The sequence below is a fragment of the Lampris incognitus genome, chromosome 19 (genome assembly GCF_029633865.1).
Source record: "Lampris incognitus isolate fLamInc1 chromosome 19, fLamInc1.hap2, whole genome shotgun sequence".
NCBI classification, from domain to species: Eukaryota; Metazoa; Chordata; class Actinopteri; order Lampriformes; family Lampridae; genus Lampris; species Lampris incognitus.
Genome location: NC_079229.1, coordinates 3099231 through 3121583, shown reverse-complemented (window position 1 = coordinate 3121583; position 22353 = coordinate 3099231). Strand labels below are relative to the sequence as shown.

General features: G+C 44.7%; 1 protein-coding gene across 1 annotated transcript in view; it reads left to right on the top strand.

Moving 5' to 3' along the window:
• The window catches only part of reck (reversion-inducing-cysteine-rich protein with kazal motifs), a 92400-nt gene that overhangs the window by 23324 nt on the left and 46723 nt on the right, over positions 1-22353 (top strand). Inside the window, exons 2-7 of the mRNA XM_056299188.1 lie at positions 3614-3672; positions 7906-7980; positions 9796-9832; positions 15467-15552; positions 15998-16045; positions 19981-20014. Of these exons, the coding sequence (XP_056155163.1) occupies positions 3614-3672; positions 7906-7980; positions 9796-9832; positions 15467-15552; positions 15998-16045; positions 19981-20014 (339 nt within the window). The remainder of the gene's footprint in view (positions 1-3613; positions 3673-7905; positions 7981-9795; positions 9833-15466; positions 15553-15997; positions 16046-19980; positions 20015-22353) is intronic.

Here is a 22353-nt window from a genome sequence, read left to right as displayed (position 1 = left end):
GTAGCAACCACAGGTCCCCCTTAGAATGTGTGTTTAGCACTGGAGGGAATGTAGTAACTTGGACTGGTTCGCCCATAAAACCAGCAAAAGTCGATATGCAGGTTTTCCTGGCAACAAACCTGTGAGTTAGAGGGAACCATACAATAGCATGACATGGTGGCTGACAGAGCCATACTCCTTGTGCACTTTAGTCTGTGTGGTTTGTTACTGTTACTGACTGGAGCTCAGTAAGATTAATATTTATATTAATGTTCACACTGTTTCTTTTTCTTTTTAGATTTTATTAAAAAGTGCAATCCACATGTTTACATATTCACGAATCAGGAACACTTTCCCCCAGCCCACAACAGTACAACACAAAGACAAAACACATCCCAAAACTACAAGAACACACATATCCAAACTAACACACATATCCAAACGAAACAAAAATCACTGTCCAGGAGAACGAACAGCAGCCAGGATGAATGTCGGAACCGCCGGTCTGCATGGGCTAGCAGTTAGCTTAGCCTGTCCCGCTTCCGCGTCCTGTCAGACCGCCCTCGGTGTTTCCTCCTCGGGCGCAGCTCCAGACAGGGGCCGTGGTCCCTGGGCCCACCAGATACAGCAGACCAAGCTCCCCCAGCCGATCCAACGCCAGCTCTCCCACCCATCAAACGAAGACAAAACGTAGACGTAGACGTGGACAAAGACACTGCATGGACGGTACTGGGTGAGGCCGCTGCAAACGCGAATTCGCGCCGCCATCTTCCCACACCGGAAGCGAAAACATATTACATGTTTCTTACAATGACTTTGAGTTGTCTAAATATTTTTAGAGTGGTAGAGCCACAGATTTGTAATTTTTTTTATGTTTATGCACTTTAGTTGGTGGGGTTTGTGAGTTTAAAGGAGCTGGGCCTGGGAGTAGGAACGCTGTGTACGCCGGCCCGATTAGGATGGCCAGGGAGTCTGTGTACGCCGGCCCGATTAGGACGGCCAGGGAGTCTGTGTACGCCGGCCTGATTAGGATGGCCAGGGAGCCTGTGTATGCCGGCCTGATTAGGATGGCCAGGGAGTCTGTGTACGCCGGCCTGATTAGGATGGCCAGGGAGTCTGTGTATGCCGGCCTGATTAGGATGGCCAGGGAGTCTGTGTACGCCGGCCTGATTAGGACGGCCAGGGAGTCTGTGTACGCCGGCCTGATTAGGATGGCCAGGGAGTCTGTGTACGCCGGCCTGATTAGGATGGCCAGGGAGTCTGTGTACGCCGGCCTGATTAGGATGGCCAGGGAGTCTGTGTACGCCGGCCTGATTAGGACGGCCAGGGAGTCTGTGTACGCCGGCCTGATTAGGACGGCCAGGGAGTCTGTGTACGCCGGCCTGATTAGGACGGCCTTGGAGCAGGAACACCATGCACATAAACCTGATTAGGACACGCGCTACACATGCAAAACAACACGAGGAAAACATGATGACAGTGACAAAGGGAAACCAAAAAAGAAAAGCAAGCCTGTCTCTGAAAAAGCACCACGCCTTGTTGTTTTAGTATATATCACTATGTGTTTCTGTTATTTGGCAGACGACTCCCGGTTGCACCGAGGGTACGTCTCCAGCGCTGCAGCATTACTGTGAACTATTTGTTGCGCGCCAAATAAACCATCACGAACCAGCAAGAAGCCGTCTGACTTCTTATTTGCCTATGTCGACCTGAATCCAAGAACCGGGCGAGCCTTTTGCAAAAGATAAGACTCAACAAGTTCGTCTGTGGTTGGCCCATACACCTCAGGTCTGATATGTCTGCTAGCAGCCTGGAGCCCACACGGAGCGAACCGGCTAACTTGTACAAACATGGTTGATGATTAAAAGTAACGCTGTGTGCAGACATGAGGAAATAAAGCAATGTTACTTCTGTTCTTCATTTGTTTGTTTTTTTCTCTTAAAAAAACAAAACAAAAAATGCCGATAAAAGTGCCGTTAAAGGACCGGATCAATAAGCAGAATCGGTAAGAGTAGTAGTACTGTTGTAAACTTACTGATACCCATCCCTAAGTTATATGCATCGCAGCAGTCATCCGTCGAGCGGCTGTTGCTGAAGTTGTGATGTCATCTCAACAGCCATGCTAGTGTTGGGGGGGGGGTGTCTTTAATGTTTCATGTGATGTTGTCATTGGGTCGTAAATTCTGTTATTGGTCCGGAAGATGTAATCCCACCTCCACCTTGAACCCATCCGTCACCCCTACCGTACACCTCACCACTGCATCATCATCGGTGGTCACGCGAAGCAAGTATGACAGTCCTCTTGGGAGGACGCCTGTGAGTGACTTTAACATGGGGAGAGTGGTGCACAGACAACCACCACACGGTCCTTGACAGATCTGGGTCAGGATCCAGTGGCATGGAGTCCAAGGTGACTGGGGGCTTATTTCTGCTGCAGCCTTCATCCGCTTTCCCCAGCCGTTGTGATGCTTCCTTGAAGTCAGCCATCATTCTCCGCCTGTTCCACCATGGGGGTCTTGGTTGGATTGTTCTTAGTCAGGGACCTCCCCCTTGTCTTTGAGACAGACTGATGGTTCACAGACACTGAGACGGGCTGATGGCAAGTGGCCCCAAAGCTAGTATACTGGGAGACAGGCTGATGGCTAGCAGGCTGAGAGACAGGCTGATGATGGCTAGCACATCCAAAGCTAGCAGGCTGAGGAACAGGCCAGTTACTTTCTACCTGGATGCTAGCCCCGTGAGACACGGGGTTGGAGCTAGCTGATGGGCTGCTTGGCTGCTCCAGGGAGGAGCTAAAGACTCCAGTGAAACGTGAGAGGCGGGAATGATGGACTTGGGAGGAACAGGTTTCAGCTGGAATTTCCACCTGAAGAAAACCACTTCCTGGGCAAGGTCAGGGTCCCGCTTCCAGATAGCAGTGAGGAGGTTAAAGAAGCCTGGCTCTTCATTGAGGAAAGTGTCCCTCGACACACCGAAATTCTCCCAAGTATACGATAGACTGAGCAGATCTGCTGGTTCCATACTGGTTGGATTGTACTGTCACGCAGGGAGCCGGAACGGAGGACCCAAACACAGACAGCAGAGACAGACTGGGGTAGAACAAGGAGTTAATGGTAGAAATGAGGGAATAAAGCTTTGAACAAATGGAGAGGCAGGCAGGGGGTCAAAAGTCCAAAACAACAGGCAGGGTACAAACAGCAAGGAAGGCGCAAGGACACGGCATAAAGCACCAGGCTAACGTAACAATCCGACAAAGAGACGGGGCAACCAGGGGCTAGAACTGCAGGGAGCCAATCAGGGAAGGGGGAACAGGTCCGCAAGTCAGGGGTAGGAACAGAAATGGCAGGACCGCTGAGCCTTTAAAATAAAACAAGAAACGCAGACAACTATGACAATAAGCAAGTATTTGTAAGTTGTAACAAAATACTTTTTGATGTTATTTGTGCCCATCTCTGTGTGTCAGTTGTCATTATGTATTGTGGATTGATTTAGATCTGAGCTAGACATTCAGACCAATGAGCACACACACACACACACCTTTTAAATGCAGGAAGCACATTATTGCTCTTGAGTCAGTTGAACAGTGCTGTAGACTCTGCCCTACCAAAGTAACTGGTCCTGTGTGTGTCTGCAGACCCCTCCTGTTGCCAGCATGCTGTGGAGCCCTCTCCATGTAGAGATGCATGTGACCAGGTAAGAAGAGTATAACAAGTCTTTTACCCTTTTCCTTTTTACAGTGCAGTGATGAAAGTCAGAAGTAAAAACTCTCTCACTCTGTATGAATCCAGACTGGGTGTCAGAAATATACTGATGCAAAACTACCTTCACAATATTGTGTGCATTTTCAAACCCACATTTCCCACCGCTACGTGGCAGGTGCAGTTTTGTAAAAGGGCCATACAGAAGTACAGGTGCAGTACTGTAACAGGGCCATACACAAGTACAGGTGCAGTACTGTAACAGGGCCATACAGAAGTACAGGTGCAGTACTGTAACAGGGACATACAGATATACAGGTGCAGTATTGTAACAGGGCCATACAGAAGTGCAGGTGCAGTACTGTAACAGGGCCATACAGAAATACAGGTGCAGTATTGTAACAGGGCCGTACAGAAGTGCAGTATTGTAACGGCCGTACACAAGTACAGGTGCAGTATTGTAACAGGGCCATACAGAAGTGCAGGTGCAGTATTGTAACAGGGCTGTACAGAAGTACAGGTGCAGTACTGTAACAGGGCTGTACAGAAGTGCAGGTGCAGTATTGCAACAGGGCTGTACAGAAGTACAGGTGCAGTATTGTAACAGGGCCATACAGAGGTACAGGTGCAGTATTGTAACAGGGCTGTACAGAAGTAAAGGTGCAGTACTGTAACAGGGCTGTACAGAAGTACAGGTGCAGTATTGTAACAGGGCCATACAGAGGTACAGGTGCAGTATTGTAACAGGGCCATACAGAAATACAGGTGCAGTATTGTAACAGGGCTGTACAGAAGTGCAGTATTGTAACAGGGCCATACAGAAGTGCAGTATTGTAACAGGGCCATACAGAAGTGCAGTATTGTAACAGGGCTGTACAGAAGTACGGGTGCAGTATTGCAACAGGGCCATACAGAAGTACAGGTGCAGTATTGTAACAGGGCTGTACAGAAGTGCAGGTGCAGTATTGTAACAGGGCTGTACAGAAGTGCAGGTGCAGTATTGTAACAGGGCTGTACAGAAGTGCAGGTGCAGTACTGTAACAGGGCCATACAGAAGTGCAGGTGCAGTATTGCAACAGGGCTGTACAGTAGTGCGGGTGCAGTATTGCAACAGGGCTGTACAGAAGTACGGGTGCAGTATTGTAACAGGGCCATACAGAAGTGCAGTATTGTAACAGGGCCATACAGAAGTGCAGTATTGTAACAGGGCCATACAGAAGTGCAGTATTGTAACAGGGCCATACAGAAGTGCAGGTGCAGTATTGTAACAGGGCTGTACAGAAGTGCAGGTGCAGTATTGTAACAGGGCCATACAGAAGTACAGGTGCAGTATTGTAACAGGGCTGTACAGAAGTACAGGTGCAGTACTGTAACAGGGCTGTACAGAAGTACAGGTGCAGTATTGTAACAGGGCTGTACAGAAGTACAGGTGCAGTATTGTAACAGGGCTGTACAGAAGTGCAGGTGCAGTATTGTAACAGGGCCATACAGAAGTACAGGTGCAGTATTGTAACAGGGCCATACAGAAGTACAGGTGCAGTACTGTAACAGGGCCATACAGAAGTGCAGTATTGTAACAGGGCCATACAGAAGTGCAGTATTGTAACAGGGCCATACAGAAGTGCAGGTGCAGTATTGTAACAGGGCTGTACAGAAGTGCAGGTGCAGTATTGTAACAGGGCCATACAGAAGTACAGGTGCAGTACTGTAACAGGGCTGTACAGAAGTACAGGTGCAGTACTGTAACAGGGCTGTACAGAAGTACAGGTGCAGTATTGTAACAGGGCTGTACAGAGTACCACAGCAGCCGCAGGTATTGCAGTACCTCACTAGTGATGCTTTGATCTGTCACATCCACGCCCTGCCGGCACTTTCCCTTCTGATGCCCTTTGTCCCCTTTCCCTTGTGTCTCCTGTTTCCTGTCTATGTGTGTGTGTGTGTGTGTGTGTGTGTGTGTGTGTGTGTGTGTGTGTGTGTGTGTGTGTGTGTGTGTGTGTTGGGGGGCGGGGGTGACTTTCTTCCTTGATGCTCTCCGGCTAATTCACCTTACCTGCCTAGTCTGCACACCTGCCTTCCACCTACTCATCAACTCAGTATATCTACCCCACGTCTGGGTAGCGTGACAGTCTGTTCCGTTGCCTGCCAACACGGGGATCACCGATTCGAATCCCTGTGTTATCTCTGGCTTGGTCGGGCGTCCCTACAGACACAATTGGCCGTGTGTGCAGGGGGAAGCTGGATGTGGGTATGTGTCCTGGTCACTGCATTAGCGCCTCCTCTGGTCAGTCGGTCGGGGCAGCTGTTCGGGGGCAGGGGAACTGGGGAGAATAGCGTGATCCTCCCACATAGTGTATCTACTACTACTACTACTTTTGGCTGCTCCCTTTAGGGGGCGCCACAGCGGATCATCCATTTCCATCTCTTCCTGTCCTCTGCATCTTCCTCTGTCACACCAGCCACCTGCATGTCCTCCCTCAACACATCCATAAACCTCCTCTTTGGCCTTCCTCTTCTCCTCTTCCCTGGCAGCTCCATATTCAGCATCCTTCTCCCAGTATACCCAGCATCTGTCCTCCACACATGTCCAAACCATCTCCATCTTGTCTCTCTTGCTTTGTCTCCAAACCGTCCAACCTGAGCTGTCCCTCTAATATACTCGTTCCTAATCCTGTCCTTCTTCCCACATAGTGTATAATATGATATAATATAATATAATATAATATATATATTATATTAAATATATATATAAAATTATATATATATATACACTACCGTTCAAAAGTTTGGGATCACCCAAACAATTTCGTGTTTTCCATGAAAAGTCACACTTATTCACCACCATATGTTGTGAAATGAATAGAAAATAGAGTCAAGACATTGACAAGGTTAGAAATAATGATTTGTATTTGAAATAAGATTTTTTTTACATCAAACTTTGCTTTCGTCAAAGAATCCTCCATTTGCAGCAATTACAGCATTGCAGACCTTTGGCATTCTAGCTGTTAATTTGTTGAGGTAATCTGGAGAAATTGCACCCCACGCTTCCAGAAGCAGCTCCCACAAGTTGGATTGGTTGGATGGGCACTAACAGGTACTATTTAATGAAGATGCCAGTTGGGGACCTGTGAGGCGTCTGTTTCTCAAACTAGAGACTCTAATGTACTTATCTTCTTGCTCAGTTGTGCAACGCGGCCTCCCACTTCTTTTTCTACTCTGGTTAGAGCCTGTTTGTGCTGTCCTCTGAAGGGAGTAGTACACACCGGTGTAGGAAATCTTCAATTTCTTAGCAATTTCTCGCATGGAATAGCCTTCATTTCTAAGAACAAGAATAGACTGTCGAGTTTCAGATGAAAGTTCTCTTTTTCTGGCCATTTTGAGCGTTTAATTGACCCCACAAATGTGATGCTCCAGAAACTCAATCTGCTCAAAGAAGTGCCCATCCAACCAATCCAACTTGTGGGAGCTGCTTCTGGAAGCGTGGGGTGCAATTTCTCCAGATTACCTCAACAAATTAACAGCTAGAATGCCAAAGGTCTGCAATGCTGTAATTGCTGCAAATGGAGGATTCTTTGACGAAAGCAAAGTTTGATGTAAAAAAAATCTTATTTCAAATACAAATCATTATTTCTAACCTTGTCAATGTCTTGACTCTATTTTCTATTCATTTCACAACATATGGTGGTGAATAAGTGTGACTTTTCATGGAAAACACGAAATTGTTTGGGTGATCCCAAACTTTTGAACGGTGGTGTATATATATATATATATATATATATATATATATATATATATATATATATATATATATATATATATTTATATATATATATATCCATCCATCCATTTGCTGCTTAAACACCCTCCACCCCTCCCTCCACCTGTTTGGATCTGCTCTATGTATGTATGTGTGTATGTAAGGAGGATTGTGAACAATGTTATTGATATTTAGTGTACTCCAAGGTTAATCGCCAAAGCTTAAATTGATATTGCCATTTGCACAATAAAACGTATACTTCAAATACACCAGTTGTCCTGGTTGAGCTGGGGTGGTATTTGTACAATATCTTAGAGGGTACATATGGAACACAACAGAGATATGAAGAGCCACTATTTTTGAACATACTAATGCCAATTCCCCATGCTAAAAATGCTTTGCTAACAATATGTGTGTTCACATGTGCTTATTTGCATTTGTAATTTCTATGCTGTTTCTCTCCCTGTCTTGCAGCTTGCAAGTATAAAGAGTGAGTCTCACCTGAAGCATCTTCTGCAGAGGCTACCTAGCTACTGTCCAGAGTCTATGGTTAGTCCGCTGACTGTACTGGGGCACCAACACCAACTAATGTGCCGTTGTGTTACTGGTGGAAAACTCTTGGTCAGTTACAAGGATCACGGGATTTAAACTAGCAACTCTGTTATCAGACCTATACAGAACGTGTACCACTAGTTGTGGTAAGACTTGCTGTACCACCTTGCACCACCACACACATCAGTTAAGCCGAGGTAATGAGAAAGCGTGGACGCTGCTTTTGGTTGGGCTCAAGAGCTTCTGCTAGTGGCCCATGAGTCAACACAGACTACAAACGGGTTTATGATTCAGGCATTTAGTCACACACGCATTAACAAAAATCCACAAATTCATATACACTGGCACACAGTACAGATGTGAACACAATCATATCTGGATACTTAAACACATATACAAATAACCACGCACACCCAGATGAAGATGAAGGAGCGCGCCTCCTGACTTGCAGCTTGGCTCTGCGGCGCTTCTTTCCCCGGGCTCCTTCATCACACGTGTCCTGGTTGTGGCCTTATTTTGAAGCTTGTTTAAACTAAAGCTCAAACTAGCTATTCCAAAAGATCATTGGTATTAATGTTAACACAACTTTGTTGGTTTGTATGTGCATTTTTTGGTACTCTATGACAAGGCCCACACAGCACTTTGGTTTGACAGATTGACAAGAACAAAATGACACAAGAAGGTGTAGACATGGTTCCACTCATGGCTCCTCTCGTCTGCCAAATATCAAAGTTCAACTATTTGCCGATGGCTGATCAATTTCACTTGAAAATTAAAAACTAAACAATTAAAATGGTAGCAAATATGATATACAACTACGTGAAACATCACTAAAGTTACAAGCTAGCATGGTATAAAACTCTTAATGGACCACTAAAGTCACACCATATCTAGCTAGTAATAAGAAGGCTGTCTGTTGAACAACAAATGATTGTAGCTGAACATTAGTTTTTCCACATTTGTCCATCTGTATGGAGAAGTGACCGTCAGATGTAATCAGAGAAAGTAATCTTCCAGAAGAATTTATTAGTGAAAGGTTCAAAATATGAACATACACACGCTACATTTCTATTTTTCAGAAGACAGTGGCTAGTTCACAGTTGCACATCACTTTGTCCTGACTTTCAAATTACACTCCGTGAACCAAGGTGACGCCAAAATGAATGCCTAGGCAGCGTCTGAGTGATGTCACAGCATCGCTGTCGCTATGGACACGACACAGGAAGTCAAACATGCGGAGCACGTTAGACAGTACAGCATGGCTGTGTTTACAACACCAACTCACGTATATGCTGCCATAAATCCGATAATATTAACCCCGAATGAAAACGAAGACAATTATAATGAACTGCTTACTTCTAATGTAGTCTAGTGCATCCAATGTCTGACTTCCGTTTGCTGCGAGGCTTCCCTTTCCGCTCGGGAAGGGCTCAAATAGCTCATGGACGCTGCCCCATCATAGCCCTCCATTCTGTGTAATACTGCTATTACATTTCTGACTTTTATTTCCACTTCCCTACGAACTTGGGGATTTCAGTTTTCGTAGATTTTGCCTGTATATATAATGTATATATAATGTATATATAATGTTATATGTAGTATGTATTGTGCTGTATATATTATATGTTGAATTGCATACACATTATATACATTTTATATGTGTGTGTCTATCTAATATATATATGTCTAACTCCATTCATTTTCAAAACACTTCTTGGTATATAAGTTCAATTTTGGTCTAGATTTAAAGCAGTAATGTTAAGAAAAAAATATATAACTCAATGTGATCATGTTTCTTCTACTGTCTTCTAGAATGAACTGTGGATCTGCATCAACTCTACCCTTCCTGGTAAGAGATGAAGCTCTGAGGATGAACATCATAAGCACGGTTTTCTCCGGCACTCTGACATGAAGCTCCAGAATCTAACGGCATGGAACATGAAATCTGACATGAGCTGTACTTTTCTGTATGTATAGATACAGAATGAGGTCACATGGTGAGCTAGTAAAGCTGTGAGTGTGTTGAAGAGGGCTGGTCCTGATCAGAGCAGGTGAAAGTGTTTAAAGTCTATCCATCACCTCTTGTAGATATGCGGGGTATTGTTGTGGACTTCACCTTGTTCTGCTCTGTTCTTCTGCACTTCAACTTGTTACCCTTATTACCCACCTTATCAGCGGCACCCCGCTTCTAGCATTTTGGGGCCTACTTTAGGTGGTGTTCGGCACTGCTATAGTTTAATACGTGTGATGAAGATATGAAGCAGGTTTTGTGATGACTGCACAGTAATCAAGTGAAGGACTAGCAGCACTGTAGATATGAAAGACAGGTACCACACATACTGCCTGGACCTAAGTCAAGTCAGCGATAAAACGTTTAGACAGTTTATCGGATAGAACTTCATGGGTCACATGTGGTAATGAGATGGTTAACTGTTGTGGCCTTGTTGGTTCTGCTGTTAAGCTGTTTTGTGGTTCAGTTGTGTGTCCAGGTCCACTAATGCCAGCTTGAATGTCTGCTGCAGATCACTCAAACAAACAAACCCAGAGAAAAACATCTTTAAAAAGAAAAGACCACTGGGCATGTTGGTTCGAATCCCCGTGTTACCTCATGGCTAATTGGGTCCCTACAGACACAATTAGCCGTGTCTGTGGGTGGGAAGCCGGATGTGGGTATGTGTCGTGGTTGCTGCACTAGCGCCTCCTCTGGTCAGTTGGGGCGCCTGTTCGGGGGGAGGGGGAACTGGGGGGAGTAGCGGGATCTTCCCATGTGCTACGTCCCCCTGATGAAACGCCTCACTGTCAGGTGAAAAGACGCAGCTGGTGACTCCACATGTATGGGAGGAGGTATGTGGTAGTCTGGAGCCCTCCCCGGATCAGCAGAGGGGGTGGAACAGGGGAGAAATTGGGGAGAAAAAGGGGAAAAAATCCAAAAGAAGAAAAAAAGTCCAGCATTGTCCCAGTTGCAAAGTTGTAGAACAAGGGCAGCTATTTATGTGGAGCAATTTTTGTATCAGTCAGACTTTACAGCACCACCATCAGGCGAGTCGAGCTAATCTTTGTTGGGTAGAAACGTACCACTAAACGTACTCAGCAATGTGATATAGAAACATTTGTACGGTGTCTTTGGCAGTTCACTATTGGTTGATTTTAAACACGTTCACAGCGTAGCCTGCAAGGTTAGTGGTGACTGGACAAGAACCACGTGACCACGTTTATACATTTGGCATTATGAGTTGATTTGAGGCACGGTGGCGCAGTGGGTAGCGTGGTCACCTCACAGTAAGAAGGGCCTGGGTTCGAGCCCCGGGGTAGTCCAGCCTTGGGGGTCATCCCGGGTCGTCCTCTGTGTGGAGTTTGCATGTTCTCCCCGTGTCTGTGTGGGTTTCCTCCGAGGGCTCCGGTTTCCTCCCAAGGTCCAAAGACATGTAGGTCAGGTGACTCAAAGACTTGCAGGTCAGGTGACTCAAAGACTTGTAGGTCAGGTGACTCAAAGACTTGTAGGTCAGGTGACTCAAAGACTTGTAGGTCAGGTGACTCAAAGACATGTAGGTCAGGTGACTCAAAGACTTGTAGGTCAGGTGACTCAAAGACATGTAGGTCAGGTGACTCAAAGACTTGTAGGTCAGGTGACTCAAAGACTTGTAGGTCAGGTGACTTGGCCGCACTAAATTGTCCCTAGTTTTGTGTGTGTGTGTGTGTGTGTGTGTGCGTCGGTCCTGTGATGGCCTGGCGGCCTGTCCAGGGTGTCTCCCCGCCTGCCGCCCAGTGACTGCTGGGAAAGGCTCCAGCATCCCGCCGCCCTGAGAGCAGGATGAGCGGGTTGACTCATGGCCGGATGGGTTGACTTGAATCAAACTCATCACTCGTATTTCTTGTGTTAACACTGGGATCATGTTTCATGTTAATTGGGCAGGTTTCTGATAAGTGGTGACCGTTTTTAAAAGGTCACAACCACAGTCAAACTTTTTTTTTTTTTTTGCGAAGAGTGTCCATGTTTTTCATCCAACTGGGTGGTTTATATATCAAATATATCAAAATACACTCGTGGAGAATCGTGTCATGGTGAATTCATTCAGTGTGAAAGTTGGAGAAATTCCACAAGTGCACATGTAGAGCAAGGGTCAGTAGGAGCCATGATATCCACATCATCATCCTTCACAGTGAAAACTGGTATTAAGTAATTGTAGCGCCAATATGTGGTCAGATAAGGTCATAGTTTTTGCTATCTCGGAACGAATCTCCGGGGACTACAGCCAATGTTTTGGCACTTGTGGTTTAGCTGCTGGCTGCTCGCCTCCGTTTCCTATGAAGACTTCCTCTTCCTCTATGAAGACTTCCTCTTCCGTGCGCCCCTCATTGTTTAGTCTGATTAGCAACTTGAGACACAAAAATAAATAAAGCTGGCGTTTAGAGACGAGGTCTACGACCAGATTGTTTCAAAAGTAGTCGACACGAGTTGAACGTTTGTCCACACAATACGAAAACATTGACACTGTTTGTCTTTATGCATGCTGAATAATCCAGGTAAGAATAATAATCCAGATAAGAATAATAATCCAGGTGAAACTAATAATCCATGTAAGAATAATAATCCAGATAAGAATAATAATCCAGGTGAAACTAATAATCCAGGTAAGAATAATAATCCGGATAAGAATAATAATCCACATAAGAATAGTAATCCAGGTGAAATTAATAATCCAGGTAAGAATAATAATCCAGATAAGAATAATAATCCAGATAAGAATAGTAATCCAGGTAAGAATAGTAATCCAGGTAAAACTAATAATCCAGGGAAAACTAATAATCCAGATAAGAATAGTAATCCAGATAAGAATAGTAATCCAGGTAAGAATAGTAATCCAGGAAAGAATAGTAATCCAGGTAAGAATAGTAATCCAGGAAAGAATAGTAATCCAGGTAAGAATAGTAATCCAGGAAAGAAAATCACAGAAGGTTGAATCAGTTCATCTGAACACAACGTTTATTGACAGATACGTTTCATCATCATAAGTGACCTCTTCAGTCTCAACTGACTGCAGGTGTCCCCACCCTTATAAACAACACAGTGGCATAACCACCCAAACCAACAACCAGTTTCATATGCAATTTGCCGTGACCATTAACGAGAGTTACAATGGCCGTGTGTACTATTCACAGATGTATTCTCAGCCCCCCCCCCCCCCTCGGTTCAGGGATGGTTGTTCCCTCTTATCATAGATGGCTTCTTTGACTCCCTGTTCAAACCAGTGTTCCTCCCTATCAAGGATGTGCACATCCATCCTGAGATTTAATTTTAACCCAGGTGTCGTCCTCAAATCTGAACCAGTGGCTAGGTGGTGTCCCTGGATAGGACATCAGAGCCTCTTTTCCACTTCCTCCATATACAGGTTGGCCACTACAGGTGAGACTGGGGAACCTATAGCGCCCCCATGCCTCTGCCTATAGTACTGCCCCCTGTATGTGAAGTACGTGGACTGAAGACACAGCTTCAGGAGCAGACACACTTGGTCAGTGTTAAGGGTGGTCCTATTGCTGAGGCTGGGGTCGTTTTGTAATTTCATATGGACTACCTCCACTGCTTCATCAACGGGAACCTACGTGAAGAGAGACTTAACATCATAAGAGACCGTTGTGCTGAAGTGTTTCTCTCAATAAACGTTGTGTCCAGATGAACTAATTCAGCTTTCTGCGAATGATACTTTTTGTAGGTGTTTTAGGTCCAGATGACATTTCAGTCAAGGCATTCTGCCTTTTTCGCTCCCTACACAGACCAACCAACATGCAACCAAAGCGTCTTCCTGTGGAAAGTGCCGCCTACTCAAATGTGACTGGTCAATGCTACTGCTACTCAGACTAAAGCAGAAATGGAAACCAGAATGCTTCTGATACTATATATATATATATATATATATATATATATATATATATATATATATATATATATATATATATATATATATACACTACCGTTCAAAAGTTTGGGATCACCCAAACAATTTCGTGTTTTCCATGAAAAGTCACACTTATTCACCACCATATGTTGTGAAATGAATAGAAAATAGAGTCAAGACATTGACAAGGTTAGAAATAATGATTTGTATTTGAAATAAGATTTTTTTTACATCAAACTTTGCTTTCGTCAAAGAATCCTCCATTTGCAGCAATTACAGCATTGCAGACCTTTGGCATTCTAGCTGTTAATTTGTTGAGGTAATCTGGAGAAATTGCACCCCACGCTTCCAGAAGCAGCTCCCACAAGTTGGATTGGTTGGATGGGCACTTCTTTGAGCAGATTGAGTTTCTGGAGCATCACATTTGTGGGGTCAATTAAACGCTCAAAATGGCCAGAAGAAGAGAACTTTCATCTGAAAGTCGACAGTCTATTCTTGTTCTTAGAAATGAAGGCTATTCCATGCGAGAAATTGCTAAGAAATTGAAGATTTCCTACACCGGTGTGTACTACTCCCTTCAGAGGACAGCACAAACAGGCTCTAACAGGTACTATTTAATGAAGATGCCAGTTGGGGACCTGTGAGGCGTCTGTTTCTCAAACTAGAGACTCTAATGTACTTATCTTCTTGCTCAGTTGTGCAACGCGGCCTCCCACTTCTTTTTCTACTCTGGTTAGAGCCTGTTTGTGCTGTCCTCTGAAGGGAGTAGTACACACCGGTGTAGGAAATCTTCAATTTCTTAGCAATTTCTCGCATGGAATAGCCTTCATTTCTAAGAACAAGAATAGACTGTCGAGTTTCAGATGAAAGTTCTCTTTTTCTGGCCATTTTGAACGTTTAATTGACCCCACAAATGTGATGCTCCAGAAACTCAATCTGCTCAAAGAAGTGCCCATCCAACCAATCCAACTTGTGGGAGCTGCTTCTGGAAGCGTGGGGTGCAATTTCTCCAGATTACCTCAACAAATTAACAGCTAGAATGCCAAAGGTCTGCAATGCTGTAATTGCTGCAAATGGAGGATTCTTTGACGAAAGCAAAGTTTGATGTAAAAAAAATCTTATTTCGAATACAAATCATTATTTCTAACCTTGTCAATGTCTTGACTCTATTTTCTATTCATTTCACAACATATGGTGGTGAATAAGTGTGACTTTTCATGGAAAACACAAAATTGTTTGGGTGATCCCAAACTTTTGAACGGTAGTGTATGTATATATATATATATATATATATATATATATATATATATATATATATATATATATATATATATAGTGGTCAAAAGACAATAAGAAAAACAAACCAGCTCAAACACAAATTTGGTTTAATCCCTTTGGGCCTTGAGGTGGCTGTTAACATGACCATTAGCATCATCACACTTGTGCATGGCAAGAACGTGTAAGCAGACATGTCAGTGTTTCATATACAGATACGTAGGACCAACCACACTCACAATTCAGTCCCAGTGGTCCTGGTGGAGGACCCATCATGTCCTAACACTTGTGATGTTTTGATTTTCTTTCCGCAGGAGTGTCCAGAAAGTCTGATGGTTGGGTGGGGCTGGGATGCTGTGAGTTGGCCATCTCAGCTGAGTGCCGCAGGGAATGCAAGCAGGTGACATGATTTGGATCATATAATATCCTGCTGTCCTTTTCAACTTCAAAAAAGGACTTGTTCACCTGCAGTGTGTTGTCCACTCTTTTGTTGTAAACCTTTTTCATTTAAGTGACTGAGAATAAAATAAAAGGAGGCACTATTGAGATCCCAATCTTTACAGCAAACCTACTGGGGCTACAGTTATGAAGTGATCCTGATCCAGCTCTGGTTTTTAAGCTGGTCCTCGGTGGTGCACGTTACCGCAGCTCTCCTCCGGTGGGGTCATATATTGACTCTAGTGACCATGCATTGCTATACTGACACTGAAGGTGTGTCTGCCGCCTGCAGGAGGTGCAGCGGTATCACATCACAGTGAGACACGACCTGTGTACAGTCATGATCCTACATGACCTGTCATGTTAGGCTCTTCATTTCTGTGTCTCGTTTCTCTATCCTCTTCCAGGCCTCATCAAAAAATGATGTAACAAAAGTCTGCAAAAAAGATACAGAGGTAAGTGGGAACGCTTCACATATAGAATATGTTCAGAAAGTCTGTGGTCAACCTGTTTGCTTGGCTGCCATACAAGTCATGCCATAAAGAGAGATTATTTCAAGTACCGTCCGCAGGATGATTGTTGACACTTTAGTTTTATTTAAAAATGAGCACTTATGCACAACCTGAAGCAAACCCACTGAGCACTAGCGGCAGCTACGCGTTAGCTTTTATGTGGCTTTTATGTGGCTACGTTGAGACCAGATTGTTTAAATAGTCATTACATTATTATCTCTAGCCAAATCAACTGCAACTGTCTAGGATACGCATCGTGCTAGAATGCTTTTGATTAGCTTTGTTTTAGTAGTGGCTGTTTAGTTCTTCACATATGAGGTTTAGACATCTAGAAGACTTTGTAAATATCTAAAGAATTTAAGACATTTCAACCAAACGCGTCTCGGTTTTAGCCTGGACGGTGCACACCACTGACAGTAGATATCTTTATATGTCTCATCAATGTTAAATTACTTTCCAGGATTGGTTTGCACCATGGTAGCTCTGTTTTTCTTATTTTCTCTTGCTCATGTGTCTTTCTCTTGCTCGTATCCCAACCTCCTTCTCTTTTTCTCTGTCGCGTTCTGAGAGTTCTGTATCACTCAGAAAGGGACTCAGCCCGAAGCACTCGAGTTCTGAGCTCGCTCCTCTCAAGTTCTGAGCTCACAGCTCTCGAGTTCTGAGCTCGCTCCTCTTGGGTTCTGAGCTCGCTCCTCTCGGGTTCTGAGCTCGCTGCTCTCAAGTTCTGAGCTCGCAGCTCTCGAGTTCTGAGCTCGCTCCTCTCGGGTTCTGAGCTCGCTGCTCTCAAGTTCTGAGCTCGCTCCTCTCTAGTTCTGAGCTTGCTCCTCTCGGGTTCTGAGCTCACAGCTCTCGAGTTCTGAGCTCGCTCCTCTCGGGTTCTGAGCTTGCTCCTCTCGGGTTCTGAGCTCGCAGCTCTCTAGTTCTGAGCTCGCTCCTCTCGGGTTCCGAGCTCGCTCCTCTCGGGTTCTGAGCTCGCAGCTCTCGAGTTCTGAGCTCGCTGCTCTCAAGTTCTGAGCTCGCTCCTCTCGGGTTCTGAGCTCGCAGCTCTCTAGTTCTGAGCTCGCTCCTCTCAAGTTCTGAGCTCGCTCCTCTCAAGTTCTGAGCTTGCTCCTCTCTAGTTCTGAGTTTGCTCCTCTCTAGTTCTGAGCTCGCATCCCTCGAGTTCTGAGCTCGCTCCTCTCGGGTTCTGAGCTCGCATCCCTCGAGTTCTGAGTGCTCTCCTCTCGGGTTCTGAGCTTGTTCCTCTCTAGTTCCAAGCTCGCTGCTCTGGTCATAATGTTTTGGTACCAAATATACACTGATGGGCCAAAACATTATGACCAGTCACAGGTGAACCAAATAACACTGATCATCTCCAAACAAGGGCACATGTCAAGGTCTGGGTAGATTACAATCAGTTCTCGTAGTCAGCGTGTTGGATGCAGGAGAAATGGGGAGGAATAAAGACCTGAGCAACTTCGACAAGGGCCAAATTGTCATGGACTGGCTGGCTCAGAGCCTCTCTGAAACGGCAAGACTTGTGGGGGGCTCCCGTTCAGCAGTGGTGAGTACCTACCAACAGTGGTTAGAGGAAGGACAAACCACAAACTGTCAACAGGTTGTCGGGTGCTCAAGGTCTACTGTGGCACAAGTCACAGAAAATGTTATTGAATGTTACGGGAGCAATGTGTCACAACACACAGTACCTCCCACCCTGCTGTGTATGGGGCTGTGTAGCCTCAGACCAGTCACAGTGCCCAGTATGACCCCTGTCCACCGTCAAAAGCACCTACAATGGGCACGCAAGCGTAGAACTGGACCTTGGAACAGTGGGAAAAGGTCGCCCGGTCCGATGAGTCCCGGTTTGGTTTTCTTTTTTTAGATCACATGGATAGTCGTGTATGTGTGCGCTGTTTACCTGGGGAAGTGATGGCAGCAGGACAGACAGCGGGAAGATGACAAGCCAGTGGAGGTAGTGTGATGCTCTGGGCAATGTGCTGCTGGGAAACCCTGGGTCTGGCCCTTCATGTGGACGTCAGTTTGACACGTGCCACCTACCTAAACATAATTGCAGACCAGGTACACCCCTTCATGGCAATGGTATTTCTTGATGGCAGTGGCCTCTTTCAGCAGGATAATGTGCCCAGCCACACTGCACACGTTGCTTGAGGAACTTGATGACGTTTTCAAGGTGTTGCCCTGGCCTCCAAATTCTCCAGCGCTCCATCCGACTGAGCATCTATGGGATGTACTGGAAAAACAAGCTTGATCCATGGTGGCTCCACCTCACAGCTTACAGGACTTGAAGGATCTGCTGCTAATGTTTTAGTGCCAGATACCACAGGACACCTTCAGGGGTCTTGTGGAGTCCATGACTCAGCAGCTCAGCACTGTTTTGATGGCACATGTGGGACCAACTGGATATTACGCTCAATGGGTTTTGGCTCATCAGTGTATGTGTGTGTGTGTGTGTGTGTGTGTGTGTGTGTGTGTGTGTGTGTGTGTGTGTGTGTGTGTGTGTGTGTGTGTGTGTGTGTGTGTGTGTGTGTGTGTGTACACACACACACACACACACACACACACACACACACACACACGTTCATACCGAGGGACAATTTGGTACAGTGATCCACCTGACCTACATGTCTTTGATCCACCTGACCTACATGTCTTTGATCCACCTGACCTACATGTCTTTGATCCACCTGACCTACATGTCTTTGATCCACCCGACCTACATGTCTTTGATCCACCTGACCTACATGTCTTTGGACTGTGGGAGGAAACCGGACCCCCGGAGGAAACCCACGCAGACACGGGGAGACCATGCAAACTCCACACAGAGGACCACCATATATATATATATATATTTGTTTGTTTGTTTGTTTGTTTGTTTTTTCAAGGCATTTTACCATCAATACTGTTTTGTGTCTTTACTCCATACAATAATGGAACAAAGCTTCAACAAGAAGGTGCGAGGACCACGCCCTACGCCCCCCTGGCAAAACGCTCATTGTCAGGTGAAAAGAAGCGGTTGGGGGCAGAGGGGGGTGAGCAGCGCAGAAGAGTGGGGTAGTTGGCCAAAATTCAATTGGGGAGACAAAGGGGGGGGGAGGGCACAAGATTCGAGGACTAAGGCCATGTAGAAAAGGACAAATAGAAGCAATATAATATAATAGTAAATATTCTAAATATAACAGACAAATAGCATCGAGCCCATTTTCAGTGTGGATGCTAAAATCAATCAGATCATAAAGTGGACTCAAAGGGGACTCTTATTGGGATCCGAGGTTGTTTTTTGTTTTTTATCAAAAGGGTACACAATTAAATTGATTGATTCATTCATTCATTCATTCATTCATCATCAGCTGCTTCTCCGGGGGGGGGGGGTCGTGGTGGCAGCAAGCTAAGTAGGACACTCCAGACGTCCCTCTCCCCAGCAACGCCCTCCAGCTCCTCCTGGGGGATCCCCAGGCCAGATTGGACATGTAGTCCCTCCAGCGAGTTCTGGGTCTACCCCGGGGTCTCCTCCCAGTTGGCCGTGCCCAGTAAACCTCCAAAGGAAGGTTTACCGGGCCGGGTTGCGTATCACATTATGATACACAACCAAGTTTTGTATCATAATGTGCCAATATCCAAGTTTCGTCCCAGTACCATTGAAGGATGACATGCGGTGGTGATATTGTAGTATTTTCCAGGTTTATCTTGAAGCAACTTGGAAAAAAATAATCAAATTACTGGTCCAAAATGTTCATAAAGCCAGGAGGTAGAACAGCTGTCAGTTACTTTCCACGTCAGACAGGTGACGGACACATGTCAGGAACTGTGGAAACGTGTAAAGCAGGTAGATGATGTTAAACTAGCAGCAGTGGTTATCGCCTGTTCTCTTGTCTTTCCAGAAACCCCTTTACAGCTGCATCACCAAGAATGAAAGTAAGTTATTACTTGCCTTCTTTGTCTTTCTCTTTTCTGTCCCTTTCTTGCAGTTTTTCACTTCCTGTTTGAGTTGTTGCCTTATTGTGTTTGAATAAAGTATGCACTGCACCGTGTGTATTGGTGTGTGTGTGCTGGGGAAGACGTGTGCATGTTAAGGTGTTTCACATGTAGTCCCTCTTTCTCTGTAGTGGAAAACCTAAAAGCACTTCACTACACTTCACTACAAGATGGCTATTTGACCCCCCCACTTTTCCAGCATCTAAATACCCCGTGGCGCTGGGGGACTTGTCGCGGGTAGTGGATGGCATTTACAGTAGCCAAGAGCAGTGAATGTGCTGCAGACAGGGGGCGCCCCACAAGATGGGGTGGAATGTCATGCCAGAAGGCAGGCTGGCCTGAAGAGTCCCCCTCTTAAGGTGGTTGACTCTCTCACTTTACAAAGACGGAGGGAAAATTGCTCGAGTCAGTTGAAGTTGACAGTTTGCCACCTTGACACATGGATCTACTTGTATGTTGTTGCAATAAGGAGCATTTTACTGTGGAAGAGCTAATCATCTTACCCACATTAAGAGTATAACTTGGCTTATACAGTATTTTCAGAGGTATTTTTCATGTAATTTGAAACACTGAGGTGCTGCGTTAGCTACTGACCTATTTTCCAAGGTTTTAAGCCTTTTCTACAGCTACACAAAAGAGGTCATGATCAACTTTTGTTCCCTTTTATATAGTTGGGGGTTTTTTGTAGGTTTTTTTTTCTTATGTCCATTTCTGTTCTCTCTTTAAATGCCAGGGGGTTAAGAAACGATGTAAAACGCAAGGCCTTGTTTTCATTTGCCAAACAGCTAAAAACTGATTTTGTATTTTTTCAAGAAGCACACTCATTTGCCAAAGATTGCAGTTTTGGGAGGTCACGATGGGGAAACGCCATTTGGCTGTCTCATGGATCAGAGCGTTCTCTGCAGGGGTACCTTGTTTAGAAAAGAGTTTTGGAGGAGACGTTTTGCATTCCCACTGTGACACTTATGGTCACTTTGTCTGTTTGGTTGTCAAGGTTAACAACATAATTGTGATTGTTGTCAATATCTATGGTTTCAGTTCTAAAGCGGACAACGATCAGCTACTTGATTCTTTGGAAGGTAGACTGGCTTATTGGTTAATTAAATGTGCTGATGCTTACTTACTGATAGGGGGTGACTTCAGTGTCGTTATGGATGAGGTTAGTGATAGAAGGCCTCCAGGTCGTCTCTCAAACTCCAACTCTACAGTAAAGCTACTTGTGAGCAGGTTTGACTTAACTGATCTATGGAGGGATACATTTCTGAAGAGTAGGATGCACACCTGGAGTAATAAATACTGCTCCAGATGCTCACGTATAGACTACTGGCTTGTCTGTAAGACGTCAAATAAAGACAGTATTACAGTCAATATTTTAACAACACCAATAACAGATCACAGAGCTGTAACCATTAGTATTCATTTTCTGTCTGGTGAATATGGGTTAAAAATGTCTCCCACTGGAATATGAATAGTTTCCTATTAAATCACAGCAGTGTAAAACAAGAGCTGGAAAATCTTATTACTCTCTACTGGAACAAAGCTCAAAGAGAAGGATTTTTTGGAACTAATTGGGAGCTCCTTAAATTTGACATATGTAAATACTTGAGGAATTATGGCAGCCTGCTGGCTAAATCCAGGCGACTCTCAGAAGAGGTTATTTCAGAAATCACATCCCTGTCCAATGCCCCCACCAGAGAATTTGTCTGAAGAGGAGAAGTTAAAATTAGCTGAGTTACAAAGCAAATTAGATGACATGTATAAATGAAAGCAGAGGGAGCTTTTGTAAGAGCTAGACAGAAATGGCTAGAGCAAGGCGAGCAGATGTCTGCATATTTCTTTAACTTGGAAAAATCACAAGCCAAGTATAATTCTGTCCTGCAGTTGAATATTGCAGGAACGGTTACTGATAATAAGAATAATATCTCAAAGTTTTGTTATGAATTTTATTCTTCTTTATACAATCTAAGTACAATGGGGATGTTATGTCAACATTTGCTACATATTTGGATGGTGTAAATTCAATTAGCCAGGAGGATAAGTTAATTTGTGATTCACCAATTGCTATTGAAGAAGTGATAGATGCCGTAAATCATCTAAAAAATAATAAGTCACCAGGGAATGATGGAGTCAGCTCTGAATTTTATAAGCTTTTTCTTAGTTGCTAGCACCATTCCTTTTGAATGTATTTTTAGAGAGCATTGCCAAATCTATACTTCCTACCAGCATGACACAGGGTGTAATTTGTCTAATACCTAAACCGAAAAAAGATTTGCTTATAA